Here is a 27159-nt window from a genome sequence, read left to right on the forward strand (position 1 = left end):
CAGACTCGGATGTCTAAAAATGTGTCCCCTGTGATTTGTCATCTTCTCTCAGATAACAAAATATGGATGGAGGCCGTTACCATGTCCTAACAGAACACACCACCGATTCTTAGAGCTGGCATTAGTGATCATCTAAATATGCTTTTCAAGTCTTTCTGGCTATGGGTTGAATCTGTTTTGTGTCTCTGAAATCATCATCAGGAAATGCTAGATAAAAATCAGGAGTATTAGGAGACATCCATAAAAGACACTCAATGGCAGAGCAGTGTCAGAAAGGATCTACCAGTTAAAGTACCCAACAAGCCAAAGTAACAGGGGTAATCACAAAGAGCGCTAGATCCTGGCCTACTGCAACACAGCTGTCACTTTGCCTGTCAGTTTTTTTTTTGCTCATTCTTGCAATAGAACGATATTTGGATGACATTTCACTTCCAGTTTCTTATTGAAGGTGGCATCACTTGTGTATCTGGGACTCAAAAGCTCTGCTGTGATAAGTATCTCTCTTACATGGTGGGAGATGAAGAGGATCCTAACACATACAGCTAGTAAATCAGTTTATAGAGCATCTCTAGTCACAGTAGGCCACTAGATCACCATACAGGTTTTGTACACAGACTTTCCGTATTTCTGTCCTATTTCTCATGTCACTGATTTACTATGCCTGCTTTGGAACAATGTTCCAACTTAATGTAATGACTAATTTTCCTTTAAGTGAAATTAAAAATGCCTGAAAGTACCATAGAACATCCTTCATGCTCTTTGAGTCACAGTGATGTTTTGATTCTAGTACAGGCATCATAGTCGTTAAGGATTATTTGTGCCTCTTGAGGCAACACTCTTGTAATTAATAATYCAGAGAAGCCCATCATGAAAGAGTCAGTTTTCTGTTTCATATGATCTGTTGGAAATTTAATCGGTTGAGTACGTATCCATGTGCCTCAGYAGATATGCATTCCATAATATGAAAGTCACTCTTTACACATTCTAAGGAGGTGTTTCCATTTCATCCCTGATTTCATAACAAGGCAGTATTTGGGAGAGGAAGTATTATTTAAGATTCTCTGCTAATACGCTAGTTCTCTAAAAGCTCTGCCAAAACGCTTACTTTCTCTTGCAAAGGGCAGTATCTGGTGTCTTGTAGGTAGCCAACAAGCAATACTACGCATCTTTCCTCTAATACAATTTATTTCTTTCATCTCAATTTAACAGACATTTCAACTGTGGTATATTCATATGTGAATATGTTCAACATCATGGTCTCCATTTTATTTTTCATCTTATAGTATTCATTAAGAACAGTTAAATATTAGGTATGTTACCATTACCAGTGTCATTAGACTAAAGCACAACAGTGTTAGAAATTGAATAAGGTCAAATGTTCAGGGCAGAGAGAAACTTGACCTGGGATTATACTGAAAACTAACTGACCTCTCTAGTGAAAGTAGGTGTCAAATGGCAGGTTTATTCATGCTTCTTAATAGCAGATAGATCACTGTGAAGGGACTAAGGTAGAGTGGAAGTAGTCCCACTATGTGTCATAGGCAAGAAAGAAAACTACAAGACCAACATCTTCAGCTTTCTGAGCGTGCTTCTGCTGGCTATTTCTGGTAAGACTAGGATTTTGTCAACAGCAGACTGCTAAGAGAATGCTCTTCCTGTGTGATAATCTCCAGAACACATTTCTCTGTCTGATATTGGGAAGACGTTTCATGAGAATATAGTACAATGCGAAATAACATACCTGATTTAACCCAAGCCTGCAGATCAGACAAATCCAGCTGAAATCTATCAAAGCTGTTGAAGCTTATTGTCTCTGAACAAAACCCACAAAATCAGGCCACTGACTTAGATGCCTAAACCTAAATTGGGCCTTAGTACATCTTGTTGAGAGGCCTACAGAACCTGAGTCAAATAACCTTAGTAAAACCAGTGAGCTCGTAAGTTAAAATAAAGTAAAACATGCAAAATGGTTTAACTATAGTAAGTTCTCCCACACAAAACTGGTCAATACCTCATACTCAACTTCRGTAACTTATCAGCTTAATTAAATCCTTTCACTCCCAATTTGCTTGTCCTCCTCACAGAAATTAATGCATAGCAGAAAATCATAATCTCTGAAAAATCAACCAGGAAAAATGAAGTTGCTAGTCAATCAACTGATCACAGGATCATATATTTCGGTGAGCTAACAAACTGCACTGCAAGAACAGTTTTATTTCTCCTGTACTTTGAGCACAGACACTTTCTGTATTTCCAGCAAAAAAGGTAAAATATGCCTTATATAGTTTAAATGTGTCAGAACAAAACAACATAGGTTTTTTTCATTTTCAAACACCATCTAAAACAATATGAATTCATTTCAATTAAGGAAATCTTTGTTAAAGAAGGAAATTAAGTTGGCTATCTTCCAAGAATTATTAACAGATTCAGTCAAAGCTCTTTTTTCTTCCCTCAACTAACTGCCTTCTGAGAAACCAATATATTTGTTCTGAGTTTTTTTTGTTTGTTTGTTTTTGTTTTTTTAAACCATGACGGCTGGAACATGCAGGAGACAAATGGACAAACAATGGCAGTGAAATGCAACAGCAGACAGGGCTCTGAAATCCTAGATGGAAGATTCCATTTATAAGATGGCTCTTGGGTAGTTCAAGCAACATGTGCTCTTCCTCCGAAATGGTCAGCACAGTCAGATTTTTTACCACTGCCACATTAGATAACTACCAAGGTAAGACTATAATTCCCAGCCTGTGTTAGGCTATTGGAAACTAGCCAACTATATATCTATTTTAAAGGGAACTCTTCAGAGCCAGAGTCCTAATGCTTCTACATAAAAACAACCAGCAAAATCAATTTCACTGGTATTTTCCAAGACTCCTAGTATTGCAGTGTTAAGGACTACAAGAGGAAATGAGTGGGCCGACACCCTTTTACAGGAAACAGATGCTGAATAAAACACGTTAGCCAGAAAGCTACCCCGATGTTCACATGAGATTTTGAATCCTTTGACAATGTTGTATTTAATTCACAGCCCCTACCTGCACTTGTGAAATTACTGGGGCAGGACCATGAGCAGAAATGAAAGCACTATCATTAAACCCAGATTGTTAGAAAGAAAACTTGTCTGCTCACAATTTTGAGACTTGGCTGGACTTTTCTTTTTACATAAATGGAAGATTTTTTTTTAACTAGTGTCTGAGCTGACAGTCTCCTAGGGTTGGAGAAGCACAGCCTAGGGTTTTAAGTCTTTTCATTATTATCTCTTTGTTTTTACTGAGCCACAAAAGGGAGAGGAAATGCCAAAAAAATCTAGAGGACTCCAAAATGTTTCAGCATAAGTAATTAAGTTAGCATGCTRGACATGCAGAACAAGTGTACTTCATCACTGGCAGATGGCTTTGAGAAATTTCCTATCACCGGAAATCTGTAGTGCACAGAGAAGGAAGTTCAGCCATTATTTACATCTGAAAAGAGCATCAATGACTTCTAAATTTCTGTTCAGAGCTGACACAAATTTCTGTATAGCCTTGAACTGGTCACTTAGCCTCTCTATATTTTCCATCTTCAAATAAACAGATAAGATGACAGTTAAACTTGATGAAATGCTACACAAATGTAAATATTATGCCCATCTAATATCTTTATTTTCTTAACCTGTTAGCAGTATTCACATTACTGTAGCATCAACATCTACTTTTTTTTTTCTTTTTTAATATTATAAACCTATGACCATTATAAGGTCAAAAATGAAAATTATTTACCTGGAAATGTTATCTGGTGAGCATGCTGATATGCTTGTCTCCATACTGTCAGAACTATCTAAGCTTAATGTATCAAAGGCATGGTCCTTGTAACTACGATCTGGGTAATGGAAACTATTCAAATATACATTTGATTCAGATGCAGTTCTGCTGTAGAATTCAGGAGATTTCTGCCTGTGTTCTTCACATATACGTTGATGGTTATACCCTGCAGAGTACAGAGGAAACACTTATTTTACACAGGAAATCCTGTGACTTGAACATAAAGTGTTAGCAGTGCAAGCATTTGGAATACCAGCTCAGATCTAACTGCATTGTGACCTAGCTACTACAATGTTACAGTTAATTTCATAAAAGAATCATAACTGAAATAAAACCTATAAATACTCATTTTATCACTGGTGGGTACAGCATCTGTAATATATGCAGACTAGTATGGCTGGCTTTTCAATATATATCCTTGTATGTGAATTGAGAAAATTTAATATGCATAAATTAGGCCAAATTCCAAAGTAATTCAGAGACCTAGAACAATCATCACTGTTTAAATAAAAAATTGTCCTGATATTCAAATGTGTAGAGTACTTGTTTGGTTGGATGTAGTGAATGTGCAGTATTTCTTTTGTCTTTTGGGGGAATTTTGCCTTTGGGTAGCTGCAGGTTGGCTTTTGGTTTCAGGTGAAATAAATAGGCTACTTTTCACATTACTGTAGTTACCATTGCACAGGTACTTTCCTAGAGCTTTAAAACTACAGTTCACCCAATATGATTGAAACAGATCTCTGTAGCTCAGTGACTGTAACAAAAAGTAAGGTTTATGTAGTGTTTAAATTTTCTGCTTTTTAATTTTCTACAAAACCAAGCCATTCAACAAAAGAGTCACATGAGTGGAAAGTCTAATTTTTAAGTGTACTTGACAGACCAGTATATTTATTTCAGACAAGAAGTCAGGTTAAGTATTCAACTACAGGCTAATTTGGAATTAAGTATTTTAAAAGCCATCCTTGAATATAGGAAATTTGGTTTGACTATATCTCCTTTGAAAATAATTCTGAAGAAGTATTTTTAATATAATGTCTCCACTACTCTTTGTAAATAAAACAGTAGCATTTACACAGACTTACAGAGGTTCTTGCGCTAAATGACAATTATCATTTTAACTGCTGAAAAGATTTCACAATGCTCTTTTAAGGTTTGTTTAATGTACTTGATGACAAACATAGCTTCACTGATCGATTTTTCCTTGAATTGATGCAAGAAATTACATTTTCTCACAGCTTTGATACTCTGACAAGTACTCTGTGCGCAATCCTAACCAAAAAAGTGAGCTGGTGGCAGAGCTGGGTGTTAAGGATGACTGTTAGACAAAATTAAAATCTCCCGTTCATAGAGGAAACACACCACTGACACTCCAGATTTTTAAGCAAACAAAAAACATAAGAAAAATGTCTGTAAAATCCACATACAAATTTTTATTAGACACCGTTACGATATTAGAAAACCTTGTTTGAATTGGGAGTATTTTCCTGCCTTGGTCTCGTTCTCTATCTGCATATATAACATTACTGTGTGGTATTTCCTCTGACATTTGAGTCAGAAGAGTTCTGTTTTAGGGAGCCAACAACCGCAGCTCTACCTTGGAAAGGCTATAATCCTCTCCAAAAGGTTTCTGAAGAGCATGACTCAGGCTGAAACATTAAAGCATATTATTGTGGAAATCATGCCCTACACACATCTCCAAGGCAGATAAATTGTTTCCTCTTCCCTTCATTCTGCTTCTCTCTGTACAACACAAAGGCTTTTCATAGACAATTGAAGCTGGTTTCCAAGAAACTAATGGAATTGTACTTGCCATTTGAGAGAACATTAAATTTCAACAAAAGTTCAACTGCACTGATTAGTAGAAGAAACAAAAGGGATACAAATACACTTCAGCATTTGTAGATAATAGCATCACACAACACAGATGTTACTGATTTGCATGTGCAATTTTTTTTTTCTCCATTATTATGGCAAATGCTGCTTTTATTGCAGATATGCAATTACCTTTCATACTCGAACCTTTGGAATGACTAATTGCTCCTGTAAAAATGGTTTTCATTATTCATTATGGAAAAAGAGAAAAAAATAAATTAGTGAAAGAAACTGTATTCAAATGAATCTTTGTCTATTAAGCCCTTTGCAAAAATACAGACTACAGAGAAATCTTAATTTCATATCTTGTACCTTTTAGATTTTTCTTCTGCAAAATACAGAGAAACATACTAGTTTTACAAATATGAACACTTTCATGACATGTACAACTTTCCATGATGATAAAGAATCCATTATTTAAGTCAAAAATTTGTCAGTTAAATTTATATAATCACGCAAATGTAACTATATATTTCAAGACATGTCTCTTTCTATGCAGTAAAACAGTTAGGTCACAGAATGACATGCATTCACAGAAACATTATATAATGTGATAGTCTCATGTGCTCCTCAGGCCTTAAGCAACACACAATTCAAAGATCAGAATCAGCTGTATAGTGACTCAAAAAAACCTCACAGCCAACCTACTTCCATTATAGACTGGCTTACACATCACACAAGTACAATCTATTGGTTAAAGAAGTTCTGCACGTAGAACATGCACTTAGAAATATCAAGCTCCTAGTAGGATCTTAAACTTCACTAAAAGTTTCCCAAAAGCCAACAATATAATTGCAAGCTGGCAATAGCTAAAATAATGTTTTTTGTTGCACTGGTTTGTATTCTCTTAGTAAAATAATAAAGTTAAGTTCAGCAAAATATTACAAATATCCATAAAGCCATATCATAAAAAAAAAAAAAAAGAAATCCTACAGTTGTTGCAGAATCACAAAGAACAAATATGACACCACAAAATAGCAATGAGGTCAGAACTGTAAGTGAAAGCCGTTGTTAAAGGTAGCACTGTCAAGTATGTTAAAAGCAGTTCTTTATATATATATATATATATAAAAGATTTTGGTACAATATTTTCTTTTCTTTCCATTTTTTCCTCTTTTTATAAACATAGATATTAAAATGTCAAAATACATTTTTTTGTATTGAAACATGCCAAAGGAGAAAGCCCAAGTCTGCCTAGGCAATGTAACCCACAGATCTACAAAGATTTATTTCCAAGTTTTCCGCTGTACGTGTTTGGCTATGAGCAAAGAAGCAAAAGATAAGTCCTTCACAAAACAGTAGCTCTGCAGATATTAGCATTAATCAGAAGTTTTGTTGTGACAGGTTATTTTACAGTGTGAAAAAATGGATTTGTGAAATGCTATCACCATTTAAACAATTATTTTAAATTTTTCACAGATTTGGGAAACTACTTGACAGTGCTGACGCAATCAGTACTTTTGCCAAAACATAACAATGCTGGACACAGCCAGGTAAAGGGACGTTTTCATACCTTTTCTGGCCTTTCCTGAGTTTTATAAGAGCAAAAAACAAAAACAAACCATATAGAAAAGCTTATAAATTTGTCTTAAATATGTACGTCTCCCTCAGTATATTGTTTTTCAGTGGACTTCTAAAGTTCTGCTTAGAAATACTACAAATAATCTTCTTGCTGTTATGTAACATCTCTGTCCAAATGGTGTTCTTCCCAGTGTCATGTCTTGTCTCACGTTTTAACTCTCAAGCAACCATCTCCCCTTTGCTCTGGAAGAGCAGCCCACAGTGTACGGGACTAGACTGCCCAAGGAGCCCTCGCTCCTACCTGCGCCTGCCTGGGCTTCTGGTCCCCAGCGTCCCATGGCAACTCCATGGGCCCAAGATTCCACCTGTGCAGGGTCTGGTCTCTAGATTACACCAAAGAGTAGTTTCTTCATTTAATTTTTTTGCACACAGTTTGCTTACAGAGAGCTGAATATATATAATCTCTATATAGTTCTTCAGAAATACCTCATGAATGACAGCTAAGAAACCAGTTTTTCCATAAATGATTTACACCAAAGATGTGTGCTCTTAAACAACTGATAAGCTGCTCTTCCCACAGGCAATTTTTAGTGAGACTGACTGTTTCTTTCAAGGAATGTTTTTCTAACTCACATGACTGACTAAACACACTTTTAGTAATCCTGCAATAAAGACTGTTTGGTATGAGGAAATTTATGAAAATGGTTCCTCCTGAATCTCCACTGGCTGTGGCCTAAAATTTACTCATAGACATTACTTATACTTTAATAGCTTTAACATTGTGCAGGAACATGTTCAGTATGTTCAAAATGAAGCAGTTCTACTTTTCCCCAACTTCATTTTTAACTCTGAATTTTTCTTTTCAGACTTTTACATTTACCTTCTTGGACCGAAATAAAAAAAAATGGAGAAAGCCATTAGAAAAAACTCAAAACACCAGTGATTTTGTAATTCTCAGGTAACATCTTTAAACTAGCTGAGCTGCCACTTTCTCCAGGCACTGTTGAATAAACTTTCTTTAGATTTATACAAACATAAGGGAGCATCTGGCCTAGGTATTTGCTCAATGCTTTTAAGCCCTTAGGAATTTGGTAAGCTGCTAATACCACTTTAGGAGCCTCTCTGTGGAGCAAAGTGTATCATCCTCTTTGTATCACAGTTCATGTGACACTGCATTGTGGCCAGTGCTCCAAATGGAACGGATAAAATGGCATTTGTCATGTTAGACGATGACGCTCCATTGCGCTGACCACGCCTGGCTGCGGTGCATTCAGTGCAACAGTGCATGCCTAAGGAAGCAGTAACCCAAGACCTGTCATTTGCAGTACCTCACCTTGAATACAGAAAACTGACGCAGTGAAAACCTGTCAAGTGGGGAAAGAAAGGCAAGCAAAGCAAGCAGTGGTGCAGTACACCTGACATATCGAGATCACTTTTAATTTACTCATTAGCTATTTGGGGGAGAGGGGCAGGGAAGAGAAGCAATTTCTACAAAAGATGCAGAGTTCTGCTGATTCAGTAGAAAGTCTTACTCATCCAAAATACTCACTTAGTCTAAAACGGCTAATCTGATCTTCCCCAATAATGTTTTTGTAAGAAATACAGTGTATTTATTATATAATAAATATATTTATTGTAGAGCTCCAAATGAAGTTGGTATGCAGGTGCTAGTTGATTGTCAAAACAGAGAAAAAATATGTCCAATTACACGGGATTTGTCTTAGTTCCTCCAACAGAAATAAATTTAGGGAGCTCTCTGTTGAGCAAGAGGGTACTAAACCCTTCATTAATTACTAAAAGAGGCCATCAAAGCATAAAGAATCCCTATATTGCTACATCCTGCATGTCTTGACTGTACTCCTTACTTTGTAAATCCTGTGAGAGTTCAAGGAAAGCACCTGCCAGCAGCAGTATTTCCCTTTCACAAAGCTGATGCTTCAAAACAAGCCATCTAGAATTTCCACCTTCCTGCTATGAATTAATCAAACTCCCCTAAGCCTCTCTCCATARTTTAGTATTTCCATTCAAACAGTTGGTTCTTTCAAAGCAATAATCATCTTCTAGTATAGCAGGCAGTAGAGCACACATTATGCCTCACAGCATATAGCAACTAACGTGCCAAGTACCTTAACTAACGCATCTCTTTTTGTCAATCTATCACTCAGGTTTGGTTTAGGGCCTGCCTTTCTTCTTCGCTCTTAAGACAAGTAACCTGCCTATACTCTTAGTATTTTCTTAGTTGTATGCTGACCAAAAAGAAAGTCAATTTATTTTAAAAGCTATTAACTATCTTCACCTGTATCAGAGTCAGCAACACTTTGCAGTTGTGTTTCTGGTCACACACTCTAATGCCCTTTGCAATCACTCTTTCCGTATTGTGTATGAAGTACTTCAAGATAAAAACTGGCCACAACACAGTAGGCTTGTGGAAGGCTTGCTGCGTGACTAAAGCTCAAAAAAGAACAAAATGCAACTGGATCAGCTCTATAAAGTAAAATGTAGTAAATCGTGATTCTTTCGCAGCAGATCTGTTCTATCCATGTATTGGGTCATCTTGGTACATATGACTGACTTCAATCATGTTCTTTTAACATCTGTTAGCTCTGACAAGTCCCATCCTGGCTCAGGCTTAGTCACTACAATTCTACATAAGGTCTCATAGCATTAATTTTTATAACAATGATTCAGGTGTCAGAAAGAAAAGAAATCGACGCTTTGGAACTGAAGAGTAATGAATTTCCTTAAAGCAGAAATTAAATACATCAATTCAAGCTGACAAACAAGACAGAATCTCATAGCTTAACAGATCAGGTTTCAAAGATGTAATTTTCTTTTGGATTCAGAATTGTCACATCCCTATTACAAAAATGCAGCTACACATCCATAATGAACCACTACTTCTTTCCTATTTTGTAGGCCCATATTCATGTGGGATCACAATAACGCAATCATACATTCTCAAAGATAAGTCATGGTATTGAATCATAAACTGGGGAATTATTTTTTCCAGGCAAAAAGACATGCCTGTGAAAACAGTTTTTAAGATCATGACATGAGAAGTGTAATTCAAAAAAGAAAAATGAAGAAAGCAAGCAACACATTATCTTTAACATAATGCCTCAAAATCCACACAGGAATTACTCAGTTTACACAATGTGTATTTTTCTAAGTATTTTTCTATTCTGCTGGAGTATATTTGATGATCACATACTTCAAATCTACACATACGCCCGTGTCAGTCTAAACTTTGCTGTTACCTGCAAATAGACTGTACAACTTGTACAACGTAGAACCAAGAGAGAAAACTTATAATTTTGTAGTCCTGTTGATTGTAGATACATGAGTTTTGGATTTATTTTTCAAAAAAACGAGCACTGACTTTTAATAGAAATGCATCAAATAAGAAGGTCTTACCTTTATGCATCCTTCTTGATTCYGACTCTTTGGTCATCATTGCCAAGCAGTGAGGAAGTACACTGCCACAGCTGTTGCTCTGTCCTAGTGGTAAATGCCCCTGCAGCAGGTTTTGTAAATATATGGTTAAAACTACACTTTTAGACATTTCTGCACCAGCAACTAATGGTAAAATAACTTGCTTTGTCATGAATATCAATGTCATATCACATCAATCAGCCATGGATATTTTGGTTATCCACAGTCTCCATTTGACCAAAATGTTTTCAAAGCGATTTCTCTACCATACAGTTGTTTGTTAATTTACCTTATCACAAATAAAGACAATTTTCAGTTTATTCACAATCTTTCTTTACCATCGGGAGACCACAGGAGGAAAGGAAAACAGTTTGCTGAGTGTCTAGACTCATTTTAAATTGATCTGGAAACATAATCCTTCAGATAATAATAAATCATGCATTTATGATTAATGTTAAAGCACGGCATTTCTATAGGTCAGAATAAAGGCTGGAAGTATGGAAGGCCTTACATATGTTTCTGTATGTTAATAAATCTGAATTTMTTTCAAACTCAATTGCATATATGAATTTGGAGGACCACATAATGCTTACAGTTCCCCAGTGTAACATAGGTTTTCATATAGAAATGGAAAAGCTATTAATTGCATGTAAATACTTACTTTAGATGTAACACTTCGTCCAAGAGTAGCACTATTGAAGTGCGGTGACACAGATGGAGTCGTTTTCTTGCGAGGTAAAGTATCACTCATGTACATGCATTCCTTGTGCTGCTTCTTTCGCTCTTCCAGATTTCTGAAATGCTTAAAATGCAATTTGTTAAACAGTTTTGGCAAAACGAATTGACCTACTTGCTCATTTATGCTCTGTATGGAATATACTGAAGGCTTAACTGGGAAGAATGATATTTAAAGAATTTCTGCATCACTGTGTTATCCAGAATTTCTACAAATCTCACAGTATAAAACACACTGATAATGGATATTTATTAAATACATGCACATATTTTGCATACATGTCATTGTACCTAGTTTTTTAAAAAGTCTCTCAAGTCTAGCTCATAACTGGAATCCAATTACAGAGAAAAACATGCTTCTTTACATGTTATTCTGAAGAACTGGTGGCTTAAAACAAATACAGCTTTTGAGAGGCATTGTCCAAATGTAAAGGGAAAAAAATTAATTTAGGACTTCAAACATAGGCACTGGTACTTTATTGCTTTAAGTTTTCCAACAGTTACAATGGCTCTTAAGTATTAGCATTTGCCTCTGGATTATTCATATATGGTAAGGAGTATATTCATTCAATAACACTCTGTAATATATTTTATATATATTTAAATGAGCAGTGTGTTTAAGTATAGCACTCTGCAAGCACGATCAGCTTATCAACTCTATCATAACACCCTGAAAAATTCACATGTAAATTAACTTCATGGCCATGGTAACAAAAAGCCCATCCCAAGTCATCAGCTTTTGAAGGGTTACCTGTGGTTGCCTGCGATGTTTCTTAGCTGGCAGAGGAGGTGGTGTATCAGATAAAGGAATAGGATCTACATGAGCAGCCATGACCTCAGGCCAATGGACTGATGGAAGTTGAGCAATAGAGCGAGGAGAAAGAGAGTGAGGAAACACAAATCCAGAACAGAGAGGTGATCTTAGCTTTATAGAAAAAAGAGAAATTACACACAGAGTTTTCCTTTTGGAATTGCTCAAAAGRTATGGCATATACAAGCTGCAGTCTTAGTGCTACGTTTATTGGAGCACTTAACAGGAAAGGTGATTTGTTCTACTGGAACTCTTCAAGCACACATAACTATCAGAAACAGCACAGATATGCCAAATCCTAAACTAGGTGCTGCCCTATCACAACACAAAGGTCTGTGCATTTACATTCATAAAGGTATTCTATTCCTTTAAAAATAGGTTTATTAAAAATATCTTTTGGTTGTTACAAAGACAAAATTGTCACAAAGAATGAGAAAAAGAAAGAAAAAGCTAGAAGACACAGACTGGACAGATTCCATGGAGCAACTAAGATAATTAGAAGCTACTGATCTCCCCCAAATATTCAAGATATACATCTTCTATCACCCCACAGAAAAAAAAGTATAAAACATACAAAATGAACACCTAAGAGCCATCGAACAAATGATCATTAAATGTGTCCACAGACGCTTCTCCAAGCGTGCATTACGTTTCAATGTTTGATAGGCAGAGATGTCACTTATTGCTGCTCGAGTCATAYTCATTTAGGTTTTTTGGCCTTAGAGTCCCATCTCCAACATCAAAGACACTTTACAGCTGGAGCATTCCTTCAGCTTTACTCTTAAACCATTACCTGACTCATTAACTGGGAGATGGCAGTTTGCCTTAGGGTCAATTTACTACATGTTGAATGACCAAAAGGAGGGGGAAGGAGGGGGAAAAAAAAAAAAAGGGCAGAAAAGGCAGTGACGAAAAACAATGCAAACAAAGGGAAATGTCTCTCAAACAAACCTCTTTATTTTGTGGCTGGCTCGTCAGCACAGCCGTGGAGGGCTCAGTGGCAACTGCTTCAGCATCTTTGGGGGGCTGAGTGGAAGGGGATATATTCGTGGAACTGCCATACAGCTCACTAATTTCATTTACACTGATATAACCCTAAAAGGAGGAATTCAGAAGTTAAAAGAAGCAAAAGCCAAAAGACATGCAAGAGGATTAATGTATCCAGTACGATGAAAGTTAGTTTAGAGTGATACAGCCAAATATTCATTATTATCTAAACAGTTCAACATAAACATAATAAAATTATCACACTTTTCTAATTTTGCATATTTGGATTCTGAAAATTGTTCATCATTTAATTCTAAATACATTTGTGTCATCAAAAGGCAAATGTACATTAAGTGACCAACAGATTTTATTAAAATATAAATACAATTTAGAAGTTATATAGCTTTTTGTCAGTAAAACAGATGGGAGGGAAAGGAAAAATAAATCTTATTTCACCCACCTTTTTATTTCTTAAACTTTTGTTTTTATTTAAATAATCTACCTCAATGTATTTTGTGCCTAATTATGCTCAGTTTAAGTAGGCCAAATAACTAACAGAATTGAGAAGAATTTACATAAAGATATGCCACTGTTACTCTACTTATTACCCTGACACAACATCTTCCATCTGTATTGTGTGAAAGTTGCTTCCAAATTTTAGATGTTATTGGGAAGCTCATGTAAAATGCTGTTAGTGTTAGCCCCATGAATAGCTATTTCAATTTGCCCTCCCTCCCCCACCTTTTTTTCAAACAAACATACAGGAGGTGACAGACTGGGAAAAGGAATGGACATGAGAGCACACTTCTGCCCGAGAAGCAGGTTCAGGCAGGCAGAGTTGTGATATAATGGGAGAATATAATGATTATATGTGTTCTAGTGTTAACTAAATAAATCTTATTTAAAAATAAAATATGGCTTATAATCCACGGTCTATAGGAGACCAGACTAAAAAATTCAGGCCTCAACACTTTATCCATAGACAAAAAGACTACTCAAAAGAAGAATAAATCCTTTTTGAAATGATGTCACAAAAATGTGATAGTAATATGCCTATTTTCAAATCAATATAGTGAGCTGCTTTTAAATTGGGAAGGTCTCCAAAAGGGTTATGTTTTCATGACTGCACCAGAATGCTGACACATTAGTGTGTATACTTTTGGCACCTAAATGATCAGAGAAGCCATAAGAGATTGCTCTAGTATTTCTTCTTTTAAAAAATACAGAAATTTAGCAATGATCAAAGGAGGCATGTTAAAAAAAAAAAGAAGAAAAAAGAAGGAAAACAGCCCTTTAATTCTTAGCATATTTTCAATGTGTTTATCAGTTATTTCAAGCCACCTACACGATTTTGGAAACTGTAGTCTCATCCTGAACACAGCACTCTAGAAATAAGAGGCAAATCTTAACTCAAATACAGTTTGATGAAATATTAAATGAGGAGAATAGGTAAGATACTAGACTTTTCCCCTCAAAACATAAGCCATAGCAGAGTAAAATAAAATCCATTGTTAATAAACATAAAATTCACTTAAATGGGATTGAAAGAACCAGTTGCTGTGTAATATTGCATTCATTTTCACAGGTAATAAAAACATTTTTAACACTATATTTTTTAACACTTTATTCATATATATATATATATGAATTCAGACTCTTATAATCCCAATCTGATTCCCAATATGTTTATAAAAAAAGTCAAGATCCAAGTCAAGTTTTGTCAAACCTGAACTTTTCAAAACAGCACAGATTTTCATAATTTATTTAAGTTCTGGAGTAAGCATCCTGCTTCTTTACTCTATGAGGCCCTCTTCATGTCTGCAGCTATGCAAACAGGGAGTAAACTTCACGGTGGATGGAAAAGAGTTAGAAACACATGCTTTCTTGGGAGAGGTAGGGAAAAGTGAAAGCACAGATTAAATTCCCAATTGATACATGAACAACTGCATGGCAAAATTAACTTCTCAGTTCAGGGAGTCTGTTTAAGCCTGTGCGCCACCTGGGAGCAGATTTTTAAAGGTTCCTGAACAAAAGAACAGTCAGACAAAAACTAAACTGAAGTGAAACAAAATGTAACAGCTGACAAAGAAAGCAGTTTCTTCTATAGGAGGGAGCCTAAGGAGACGCAGAGTATAAAGTAAGTAATGTATGCTGATTCTTCTCTCATTTACCTTAAAGTAAATCCTAAGTAATTTCACTGCAATGCATAGAATGACACTRCTGAACAAACCATTTCAATAAAAGGACTGTCAGGCTCACTTAATGTAGTTGCATTTTGAAACATCTGAGATTAAACAAACCATTACGTGGATACAGAGAAAAAATCAGAAAAAATTGCTTCTCTAGCAAGAAAATAAACAGATTCATCTCATAAAAGTGTAAGCGAAGCCAGATCTCCTGATGGGAGGTCAGATGTGCACATCAGAGCACACCTGGACTCTGAAAGTTTGGATATACCTAAGCACATGCAACATGGTTTGCAGTCAGGAAGGGCGCCCAGCCCCATTGCCATCTTTTGAAGGCCCTCCTGGTTCACAGGAACTTTGAGGACAAATAAGCAAGATCACATTTCCCAGGCACCAAGAGGACACGTGTTTGCGACACAGATACCTGTCAGAGTATTTTAAATGCTAGTTTTTCCTGTTTCTCCATTTATTATTTGTAACTTTATTGTAAACTTAAAAACTTCATTGACTCAGTGGAAGAGGATAAATATGTAGACTTAATGTTATATGTGCTGACTGAATCTTTATAACAGTCTGTGGCTTACCTTATGCTGACCTTCTTCACAGATTTGAGTTTGAGAGCTTAAACTGGTAATCTCCAAACTAAGATGATATTTACAGGTAAGCTCTGAGGCTCATCATGTAAAAACTCAACTAACTCAATTTTTCCAGCAAAAATATTTGGCATCTGTATTCTCACTATTCACAATAGTTAAATAAATAGCTCAATAGCAATCTTCTGACTACAAGAGCTTGAGATCTTTTACTCAGTGCTTTATGGAAAGATCAAAATGTACATTTTTAATACATTTCTGTAGAGCCTTGAAAAAAGAAAAAAGAGGAGAGGCCAATGATACCATACATAGTACAAAAATATGACTGAAATATATTCAATACAGAGTTATTCTTGAACCTTGTGTTTATTTCAATGACGTTTACTTGTCCATTTTGAGAAAATTAGATTTCCCTCATTATCAATGAGATCCCCTCATTATAAAATTGTAATTTACCTAGGGCCAGCCGCATCTGGGAAAATGTCAGAGAAACTATTTCTGCCCTACTCTGCATTTGTATATCTTACAAAGTAATTTCATCATCTCCAAAAAAGTGTGTGACTAGCCACTAAAGTGTTTTCATGTAAGATGTTACTAAAAGTTAAGCCTATGACATAGTGAAGTAAAAAGCAATGAAACCTATTTACCTCTTTTAGACTATTGGGACTGACAGGAAATCCCTTTCCTCCAGAAAGTGCAGAATATTTCTTTTCCAGGTTACAGAGATTCTCTTTTTCCTGATAATAACAGACATAGAGTGTATGTTAAAAACCAATAGCAATGTAGTAAAAATAAATGCTAACCATTTTTTCTAAGAGAATAAAGAAACACTCTAAGATAGAAAGCTAGAAATTATACAGCAGAACTCCAACTTCATTCACTTACACAGCAGGACTGAACCTCTAGTAGCCTCCCAAAAGATGCTTTGCAAAGATTCAGAAGAGTAGATCTAAACTCAGAAAAGATCTTTAAGAAGTAGCATCTGGAAGTCTCAGGCTATGTGTAAACTGGCCTGCAGGAGTGTGCCCTTGGCACTCAAGATCCTCATTTTCCACCAGTTCAGACTGGTGACCTAGCTGGATCATCCCCATAGGTCCCTGTACAGAGGTTTCACTTGCATGGAAATCATACTTGATTGTGAGGAGAAAGACAGAGGGACCAGTGTTGGCCTGAGTGTCACCTTACAGAGTCAGATGCTACAAGGCACCCAAATACCTGGCAGCTACAAAAGGCTCCATGATCCCTAAGCTTAGAAGGAATCATGGACACCTTTTCTCTCAGCTTGATTCCCATCAATTTCAAAAAATTCCAGACCACCTATCCAGTGTACACTATCACAACATACTCAACCACTTCTGGGAGTCTGTGAATTTGACGGTCCTCAGTCTGAGGTTTCTGAGAAGAAGAAAAGGGCTAGGTTTTACTGGGGAAGGATCAGAATGGTCTGAAAAGCAAGCCCTATTAAACTGTTAAAGGTGAAAAACAAAAAAAGCCAAGCAAAAAGCTCCTCAAAAATGCTGAAAGCTTTTAGCATTCTGAAAACATTCACGTTTCTTAACGAACTAAACATAATTCCTCTCACGATTAAAACAGAACAAAAAAAGAACATGAAGAGTTCAAGACAGCTTTTTTTTTTTTTTTTTAATAGATGTTCACTGATCTAAATAGCTAATTTTGTGGCTTAGTATAGCCTATTACAAGTCAAAAAATTGAGCGTTCTATGTGCACTTTCAGAAATCCTTTACTGGAGTCACTGCAAGCATTACAGTATCATATTATAAAATCCTAACAGCAAAGGTCAGGTTTTGTTTGTTATCTTTTCATGCACAGATTTTGTTTGATATTGGATGCGTAAGATTAGCGTGAGGATCCAACACGGGGCTGAGGCTCCCTGTTTAGCTAGCAGAGAAAGGCAAGCTTTTAGCTTTCATGTCCTTAGTGGCCCTCTGGCAGTTCCAGTAATGGAACAGAGGTCAGGCTTCTATCTTCAGCATCTTGGTGGATGCCTCAGGTTGAATGCTCCTAACTGGGAACGCCTCTATCCTGTCTAACATGCTCTAGGTGACCCTGCTGAGCAGGGAGGTTGGACTAGATGATCTCCAGAGGTCCATTGCGACCTTACTGATTCTATGATTCTATCATCAAATGCTATTATAGTTTTCACTTAGGAAATCTGCTAATTAATTAAATTTAATTAAATTACAAATTATGTTTTCCTTTTCTTTCCCCAAGACATTGAAAGTAAAAGATGCCCATCAAGGTAATACTGACTTGCCAGTTTCTATACGACAATGCTTTTCTCATGTTCTAAGTTCTTTTATTATACACTCTTTTATTACACATTTAAAATAGTGGAAAGACAAGAAATACTTACCCTTTGCAGCATCATTATTAAGTTATTTTTCTCTTTTATAAAATGATCTTGTTCTCTTTGTGCTTGTTGGACAATATGAGTGGCCTGCTTTTTGAGAGCAGAAATCTTTTCCTAACATAAAAATAGAACAATCATATTTTACATATTTAACTTTGAAATCACAGGACAACCTCCAGCAATGACTGCATTCATGAGAGCCTAAACAATAGGAAAATAAGTTTTTACAAGACAATCCACTGCTTTGAAGGAGATGATTAAACATAATTTAGATAGTAAGGACATAATTTCTCTAAGAGACAAAAGAAAAGGACAATTGCACACGATCTTTGATAATGCAGTGACTAACATATTGAATGGAATTGGTTTAGAGACGCCACTTCTGATCTCCGATCAAAACTGTTATGTAAAAGGTTGAAATAAGACCTTTACAACTGATTTTAAAAATAAAGAGATTTTTCTTAATCTGGTGTTCTATCTTTACTTTTAACAACATCATCATGACAGCATCAAATAACAGTAGTTATGTCCACAGTATGAGAATCTCCTTGCTTAATGAAGACAAACACAATGCTTTGGTACTTTCTGTTGCAAATATGAGGGCTTTTTATTTGCATATGCAAGTATGCAAACAGGGTATTACTTTTTATTGTTCTATTTCCTTTCTGGAGAATTGCATGATTTGATAGGTGGGGGATGTTACTGAGCCATCATCTTTGTTCAGCTGCAAAAACTTTTCCAAAGAGAAAAAGTTTTGTATTATTTCTTACAGATGGGCAGGTTCTAGATCCATTAGATCCATTAGATCCAGGTTCTAGATCCCCTTCAGGAAAAAAAGAAAAAAAAAGACGAAACAAGTTTTCATGCTTTTACCTTTCTACTGACAATGCTACGCTGATATTCAGCTACTTCACGCAGGAGCTGTTGTGTTAGATTTTCTTTCTCTTCATCTAACCTGCTCTCATGTTCAAGCTGCTGGAATTCCAAATCTTCAAAATGTTTGCTTTCTATGTCCAACAGATCAGCATCCTGAAGCAAAAACAAAGTAATGTTTAACTGTAACCAGTGAAGAGATGCTGATAAACAAAACACAAAATTTGCATTCTAAAGCGGCATGTCTCACACAGCTTGTTCAAACAGACAGAAGCTCAATGTTCTTATGACCAACTCATATAAGTTGTAACAAGAGAGCAAATAGTGCTAATCACTATTTTCATGTTTCTTTCCCATCACTTCTAATGTCCTCCTTCCCGAGAAAGATTAATCCCCTGTATTGCAAACAAGTTGTTTATTATAGTATTTGGAGCAAGCTGGAGCCTCTGAAGTACTGAGCGCATCCTGGCTAGACAGATCACTCTGCTGTAGCCTAGCTGCGACACAACCAAAGTATGAATCAATTTGGTGAGGTTGTCACATGCCAAATTGGGATAGCATCTGCTCAGCAACCAAAAAGGACAGAAAGTATTATTCCAGTAACACTGAACTAACTACAGGAATACACTCTTTAAAGAAGAAGGCTGAATTGTGGTTATAATTTCTTCAAGTCTAGCCCAAGTACTGTGCCTTTTTAGTAACAGAGATACAGCCATGTAGGAGGGAAGATATGTAGAGTTACATGCCATTTGCACAATTCCATCACTTGATTAGCAATGTCCAACCACACTAGTTGTTCAACTACATGTGGCTACATGTGGACCCTGAATTGCAGCAGACACAATTGTTCCCCAGGCGAGTACACAGTTAAAGACTCTAGTCATGCATACTTCGATGCTAGTTAGTAGACACATTACTTTTGAAAAATCAAACCAATTTCATGCATTCCCACGGACCAACACCAGATTTTGTCATGAAAAGAGGTGGAATGTTGCAGAAAGGTCTCAAGAAATAAGAACACCTGCCTTCCACTTATGGACAACCAGATATAATTTCATTGCTTTTCAGTGTGAGAACTGAAAGCTGATCTTTCTCCTGCAGTATCTGTATATTCGTAACACAAACATCTATTTGTAAGTTCCAGACTGCTGAAGAGAAATGCAAACTTAACCTTTTTCTTATTTCAACCTCAGGTAAAGATTGGTGACTGATGATGTGCATATAGCTACAAAGCATTCAAAGCAAGCTGCCAAAGTACCAGGGGAAGACTTGGGATATAGCAGCTAAAGACTCCAAGTTACTATACAAAATATCAATATTTTGTCACTGTTCTCCAAAGATATGTTTCTCACTTCCAAATAAATAATACAAAGATCAAAAGCAAAGACAAGACATACTGGCTAAAAATGACATGAGAAGCTGTTACCTACAACACAAAAACGCTCTATTCAAACCAGCCAGTAATTTTCAGTATTGAAAATAAATAGAACGGCTTTGCCCATGCTATGAAAGTCAGTAAATTCAGGCTATTTCATATCAAATCAATTGCTACTGAGGCAGAAGAAGAGACAGACTTCAGAGAAGGCTGTTTCTAATTCCTTTGTGAATACATTTGTCCAAAAGACCACTGATAGCTAGTTCACCTCATGAAACATTATATTCTTTGTGAGATACACTGTGGAACAGGTATTTTACCACAATCTGCACTACTATGTCTATCTGAAAAAAAGGTATCAAGTTCAAGATCAAGTCTATTTTGAAATTAAAAACTCTCCAATCTGTAAGTGGCAGTGGTTTAGTTTTAACAGTTGCTCTAATTGCCTTGCAGCAAGATTATCAGCCAGCCAGACTCAGTGCAGACTTAGACCCTGGGCCATCTGTGGGATCACAGCAGAGTGGCAAGGGCAAACAATCTGGTTCTGAGATCCTGTTGCAGAGCTCTTCCATAACCTTCTCCGGGATCCTACTTAGAAGAGAAGTAATTGCTTTGGCTGTAGTTAATAGCTTCCTAAGTCACATAGCAAGTACCCACCTTTTACTAAAACGATCAACATGAAAATACCATACTCTATTGACAAATAGTACATACAATGCTTCCATATTGGACTTCCAAATCACAAATTTGTCTGTTATCTCCATTATTTCTGCAATGGTAGTGGACAAAATTCAGCAAGAGAGAATCTACCCCTTACTTTAGGATATGATGGGAGTTCTCCAGGCAAACAACATCCATAAGAACTAGAACAATTTTATCTGAACTGTAAGGCATTTCCTAACAGTAGGCAGTTTCTTTTCATAATTGTGCAGAAATCCAGTCATCTATTTTCATTATTCATTTATTACATATTTCAATAAACCCAGACACAGGAGAACAAAGGAACAGCAGAAGCTTTGGCACTTTCATACTGAGAGCTAAGCAAGCAGAGCATGCTAATAAAGTTTTAATAAGCCATCAGAGAGATTAACGCTTTCCCTGAGCGCCCTCCTCAAGCCCTCAGGTTTCATCACTTCACCACTCACTGATGAAGTGGTCTGCCCGCCTAACACAGGACGTGCATTAATTGCAAACACTAGGAAGCAGCTCTAAGTCAATGATGTGTACCTAATTTTCCAACCATCTACTTCCAACTCCAAACCAGACAACTCCAGCCCCCTAGTGCAATCAGCTGTTTGTGTGACATTTGCTGCCAGCTTGCTGGGCTCCCGTTTCACAAAGCTGCTGTGAACATCTGTCAGTTCACAAGTCCTGGAGTCAAAACAGTATGAGAGTTCTGCATCTTCAGACAGGGCTTACTGTGGTGACAGTAAAGTAATACAATATAACCTGCTCAAAACTCAGATACTTAATTCTGTATTGGACTTATTTCTGAGGAAGAAAAGAGATTTTCTCTATAGCGGGTAGGATACTTGGAGTAAAGTCATAACTGTTCTCACACCTGATACCCATCTGAGAGATACTGTACACTGTCTTAGTGACAACTTCTACTACTTCCTTCACAGCAAACTTTCACTACAAATAGGCTGGACTAATATGCAATAGAAGCAGCTGCACATATAACGCACCCCTATAGTTCATATTCAGCTTCAATTTTCAATCTAAAACTGTTACTAAGCCAACTTGAAAGGAGAAAAGTACATTTAACCATCCCACAGCAATAGGACTGCAACTTCTCACAAACYAATACTTTCAAATACATGAAAGCACAGGAAAGGCTTCTTTTTCTTGTTAATACTTATGAGGTATTACATAATATTTCATATTTGTTAGGTAACTTACAAAAACCTTCATATGTCTCAAAGCCAGCAAACACTTCAACTGCTACAGAAGTACTTAACATTGTTATTTCCAAAGCTAGACTTTTAAACTTTTTTAATCCTTGAAAAACAAGATAGAATTCTGCGAATAAAACAAAATCTAATTATTAGGAGGGGAAAAGTCAGGAAATATTCTAAAAGAATATTCTAAAAGAATATTTCCTGCAAAACAAAAAAGTCTTTTTCTGGTCACTACTGTTACAGACATTATTACTGGTGTAAATGCTCAAGCCAGAAAAGAATTCAAGTTCCAACTTTCATATGTCCTCTTGAGCTTGCAGTACAGACACTTTGAAAACGATTTTATGTTACAGTTGGCTACACGTGCTGTAAAACCTACTTAACTACTAATGAATACCACAACCACTTCACAATCTTTCCTCAGAAAATAACAGTACTTTAACCTACAACATAAAATATTGTAGGTTTTTAGGTTACAGATAACACATAATAAATTCAAGGTGCCATTAGACTATACAAGGGCTGAAAAAAATACTTAATGTACATCTGTTGAGAATGTAGGAAAAATAAAGCTATTTTAATAAGTAAAATAATCTTCAAAATGAAATTTTCAAGACACAATTCAGGCTAACAGATAAATTATGTATTAAAAATAGTAAGTTATGCATGGTTTCAGAGAGAACGCAACTTACACCATTGCAAAAGAGGATTACATAACAGTAAAAGAAGAAAAATGGGAGCGAAGTGCTAAAATAATAGATCTCACTAAGTGAAGTCAATAGTCATTCTTTGCTCATACAGTTAAAGAGCAATGCTCTAATGTCCATCTAAACATCATGATTCCAACAGGTTTCATACCAGCCACCAGGCCTGAGGTGCTGATTACATGCAAGTAGCCCAAAGCTTTTAAAAGCATTCAGCACAAAACTATTTATAGTCCACCCATTTGCATTCTACTCATTTGTGACCACGCAAAATATTTATTACAAATGTCCCACAAAAAGGTAACCTCATGACTATTAAAAATTATATAATGCAAGTATGTTCAGTCAATTTGTTGGACAAGTGAAACAAAACACATTACACTTAACTCTAAAATTAACCAAAAAAAAAAAAAAAAGTTAGTGCAATCTTGAAACTTGCTACTGACCCTCTTCAGCTGCTGCTGTAATTGTTCCCTCATGGACTCAGGGCAATTATCAAGCTGCGTCTTCTGCTCGGAGTAAAGCTCCTGAAGCCTCTCTAGTTTTTCCCTCTCAGCATCAAGTTTTAATTTTTCCTGAAGCATGAACCAGAAAATAAACAGAATTACCTTCAAACCCAAGCAGTTGTTAGTGATTATGACAGTGTGTGACAAAACCTTAAAGAATAGTTGCAGCATGTAGGTCAAAGACAGAAACCTGTTGTTAGTTGAAACGCAATGATGGGATGTAAAATGATCAAAACAAAACATTTATCACTTTAGCGGGGCAGTTAATTCTCTCCCCTATGACTGTGTTTTGCACCTGTGCCTAGATGATGCCTTTCAAGCCCACTGGCTAAACACTGTCTTACCAAACAAAAAAAAAGTGAGGAAATGGTAGCCACGTTAGTCAGGTAACTGATGAAGGAAAGAGAAAAGAGTAGCTTTCAGAAAGGAAAAAGGAGGGCAAATGACAATAGTCTGGCAGGAACTTCTGGAACTTTGATGTGTGAATGAATTACATGCCTAGGCGCTTCTGCACAGATGAGTACAATTAGCAATCAGTGAAAAGATAGAGTGAGATAGAGCTTTATGAAGAAATAACTTTGGGCCAGGAAACCGTCTTGCAGCAAAAACAGCAAATGATTTAGCAAATGATTTCACTTGCTTCAGGATGAGAGAACTGTATCTTGTTCTCTGGGATCTGCTCTACTTCCCTACAATCTCTTGCAACTAGTCCAGTGGGTCTTCTTGACCCACTGGACCCACTTGACTTCTTGAGCGCAGTAGTACTCAACAGAGCACTTATCACCCTCAAAAGCCTTTAACCTTTAAACCTTTGTAATAAAATACTGCGTATTTTACTCTGTAGCACTGTTCTGAAAACTAGCTGCTGATCACTTAACACTACGTTGTGGACTACTATTTGTCTGGACCACAATTTGGAAACCAACAGATCAGAGTACGGAGAATTCTGCCAAGGCCATTTACTTGCATCTGCACTGGCCAACACACCAGATACATCTTTTTCAACAGAATAATTCATAACTGGAGAACACAATACATCCGACACACCATAAAAGCTGAAGTGATCAAATAGTCCAGGTCTCTTTGCCACCTTCTAGAGTCACACTGATACAGTTCCCCTTTTCTACATTTCATTCTATAGTTATGCATCTCTTCTCAGATGGTCTCTAACAGTCCTTAATATTCAAAAACCTCACAGTATCAGCCCAAATATTCTAGTTTTGTCTTTCAGATGCTCGAAGAACAACTAAATTTTAACAGTGTCCACTCATTTGTTCTCTTTCCTGTCCCAGTTATTATTTAGTTTTAAAAATCAAGTGTTTGGTTCAGCAAGTGCTATGTGGTCAGACACTGCAGCACCCTATGGCACATGCCATGAAGAGGAAACTTCTTTTACCATATGTAACTTCCATTTCAAACTGCATGATGGTCTTTCTTACAAAACTTCTCTTTATTGTTCCTGGCATGGTTATCAAACTCTTACTCATAGCAGAGGCACAATAACAAACTTACATTAGTTGCCTGCTTTCTTTATAGTTTTATCTGTAAATCAGAGTGGGATCAGCTGCTGGGATTTCATTTTCCCAGTATTTAAAAATAACAAGAACATTCACTTTCAAGCCCAATGCAATTAAATTCCCAGGTTTGATATTTTTACTTCCACAGGCAGCTTCTCTGCCCATGTAATCAGACTGGCAAAATGCCAAACATATATAGGTTTTTTTTTTTGTTTTTTTTTTTTTTTTTTTTTTTTTAAACAAGCTTGTAAAAATGAGCAACTAAGCCAGCATATTCAATCACCTGGGCTTCCTGCACTGGCTTCTGTCATAACAACAGAAGCAGAGCTCAGAAAAAGAATATGGATCATGCAAACTGCACCATGGCAGAGAAGCAGGTAACCCTTGAGATGTGATTTCTAAACCTCAGCCCCTTATTTCCTGAATCGACTTTCAACACAAAAGGAAAGTTATACATAAATCAGTAGTTTTCCACATTACAAACCTTTCTGCCCATTTAACATTGAATTAGCAGTCTGTCACACGGCTAGGTAGAACGAAAAGCGAAGAAAGCAACAACTTGCAGAAGCAAGGACTTCTGTGACCTTACACACAATATTATTACTCTGAAGCTATTAATAGCTCTCTAAATGTCTATGCACTGCAACAAGTACACTCATTCATTAAAAAGCAAGACAAAACTAAGTGTGAAGAGGCATCATCAGCAAGCATAAAACCGAAAATCATGCCAGAGATAGTATTACTTCCCTCTAGAAATTAGAAAGATATTCCTTTGAGACTGAAAGTGATACTCATCTGGTCTATTTATAGCATAGGAAGTGCTCGCAGCCCACTAAACTGGCTCCTTTCAAAATGTGCAGTCCTAACAGGAAATATCACTTTCAGCACTGAATAGCTTTATATGCTTTACAGCTGTGGAATTAAGTTCATCCACATCTCTAATTTTGCATTTGGTTAAGTTCACATAGTTTACACAAATAATTTGATAAATAAATGAACTGAATAATTAGCTTTTTTTTTTTTTTTTTTTTACACTTTTCTATAAATGGATCAAAAAAAGTTTTTTAAGAAGGGAAAAGACTAACAACTTTGTAAACCACATGCAAGATCCAACTAATTAATGCAGGCCTGTGGCTCACTCTAAGCTGTTTGTTCAACAAGTCAGTAGCATAGCTGTGAATAAAACCCATGTGTTCAGGTTGCTCATCCTCATCTTAACCAAATGAACTTATACATATTAAACATTTCTCTGCAAACAATTGCTTTCCAGCCCCGGTGTTCATTTCAGAGTTACGTTAACTGTAGTACGATTGAATTCTTAACACTCTGTTTCCATCCAAGAGAAGACCAGATCAGTGAAGTATAGCATCTGATCTTAGCATACTACCTAATTTGCATTATGAACCTGGGATCAGCAGGGGTAGAGAGCAAGATCTGAAGACTAGGATTCACTTGTTTTATGATGCTGCTGAGGGAAAGCTGAGACCAGTTTTGATCACTAAGCACTGCAGTAGAAAGAACTGAGGTGTAATGTTGTCCCTGCAGTGTACAGACACAGGATGGTAGCAGAGCCCCTGTGGGTATGAACACAGACCATAAGTAACCAACATGGGTTGAAAGAAATTCAACCTTCAGACCTAGTGGAACTGATTTTAGAGCAAAAGAGAGAACAAAGAACATATATGCAGCACATGTAAAACATCCCATAGATCATGAAGACACAGAGGAAATAAAAGGAAAGTGTTAAGGACAATCATAGCCTCTACCAGAGTGGGAACAAAAGAAACAACAGAGAGACACAAATTGTTTCAGTGTTGTCTCCTGTGGTTAAGGATATTGTATGTCTGATCAACACCGCTATTTAAACCCCGGCAAGTCCCCACACCCCTTCTGTGGAGAAAAAGTGCTGCTTTTCAATTTGTCATTCATCACATTCTGCTACTGCAGGCAAAGTAAAATTTTAGAACACAGCCTG

At 36.5% G+C, this 27159-nt stretch overlaps 1 protein-coding gene across 9 annotated transcripts in view; it reads right to left on the bottom strand.

Annotated features, from left to right (window-relative positions):
* The window catches only part of PHLDB2 (pleckstrin homology like domain family B member 2), a 70466-nt gene that overhangs the window by 9943 nt on the left and 33364 nt on the right, over nucleotides 1-27159 (bottom strand). For 5 of the 9 annotated variants that reach the window (XM_085304925.1, XM_085304931.1, XM_085304928.1 and 2 more), the window contains 8 exons: nucleotides 23608-23736; nucleotides 19182-19337; nucleotides 18312-18422; nucleotides 16585-16674; nucleotides 13123-13266; nucleotides 11287-11427; nucleotides 10608-10707; nucleotides 3759-3966 (listed from right to left, as the gene is read on the bottom strand). In XM_085304925.1, coding sequence (XP_085161051.1) covers nucleotides 3759-3966; nucleotides 10608-10707; nucleotides 11287-11427; nucleotides 13123-13266; nucleotides 16585-16674; nucleotides 18312-18422; nucleotides 19182-19337; nucleotides 23608-23736 — 1079 coding nt within the window. Of the gene's footprint in view, nucleotides 1-3758; nucleotides 3967-5712; nucleotides 5841-10607; nucleotides 10708-11286; nucleotides 11428-12111; nucleotides 12286-13122; nucleotides 13267-16584; nucleotides 16675-18311; nucleotides 18423-19181; nucleotides 19338-23607; nucleotides 23737-27159 lie in introns of those variants that run through there. The other 4 variants (XM_085304935.1, XM_085304934.1, XM_085304929.1 and 1 more) reach the window with 4 other exon arrangements.

This window comes from Rhea americana, unplaced genomic scaffold (assembly GCF_003343005.1).
Source record: "Rhea americana isolate MKP2758 unplaced genomic scaffold, rheAme1 scaffold_213, whole genome shotgun sequence".
Classification (NCBI taxonomy): Eukaryota; Metazoa; Chordata; class Aves; order Rheiformes; family Rheidae; genus Rhea; species Rhea americana.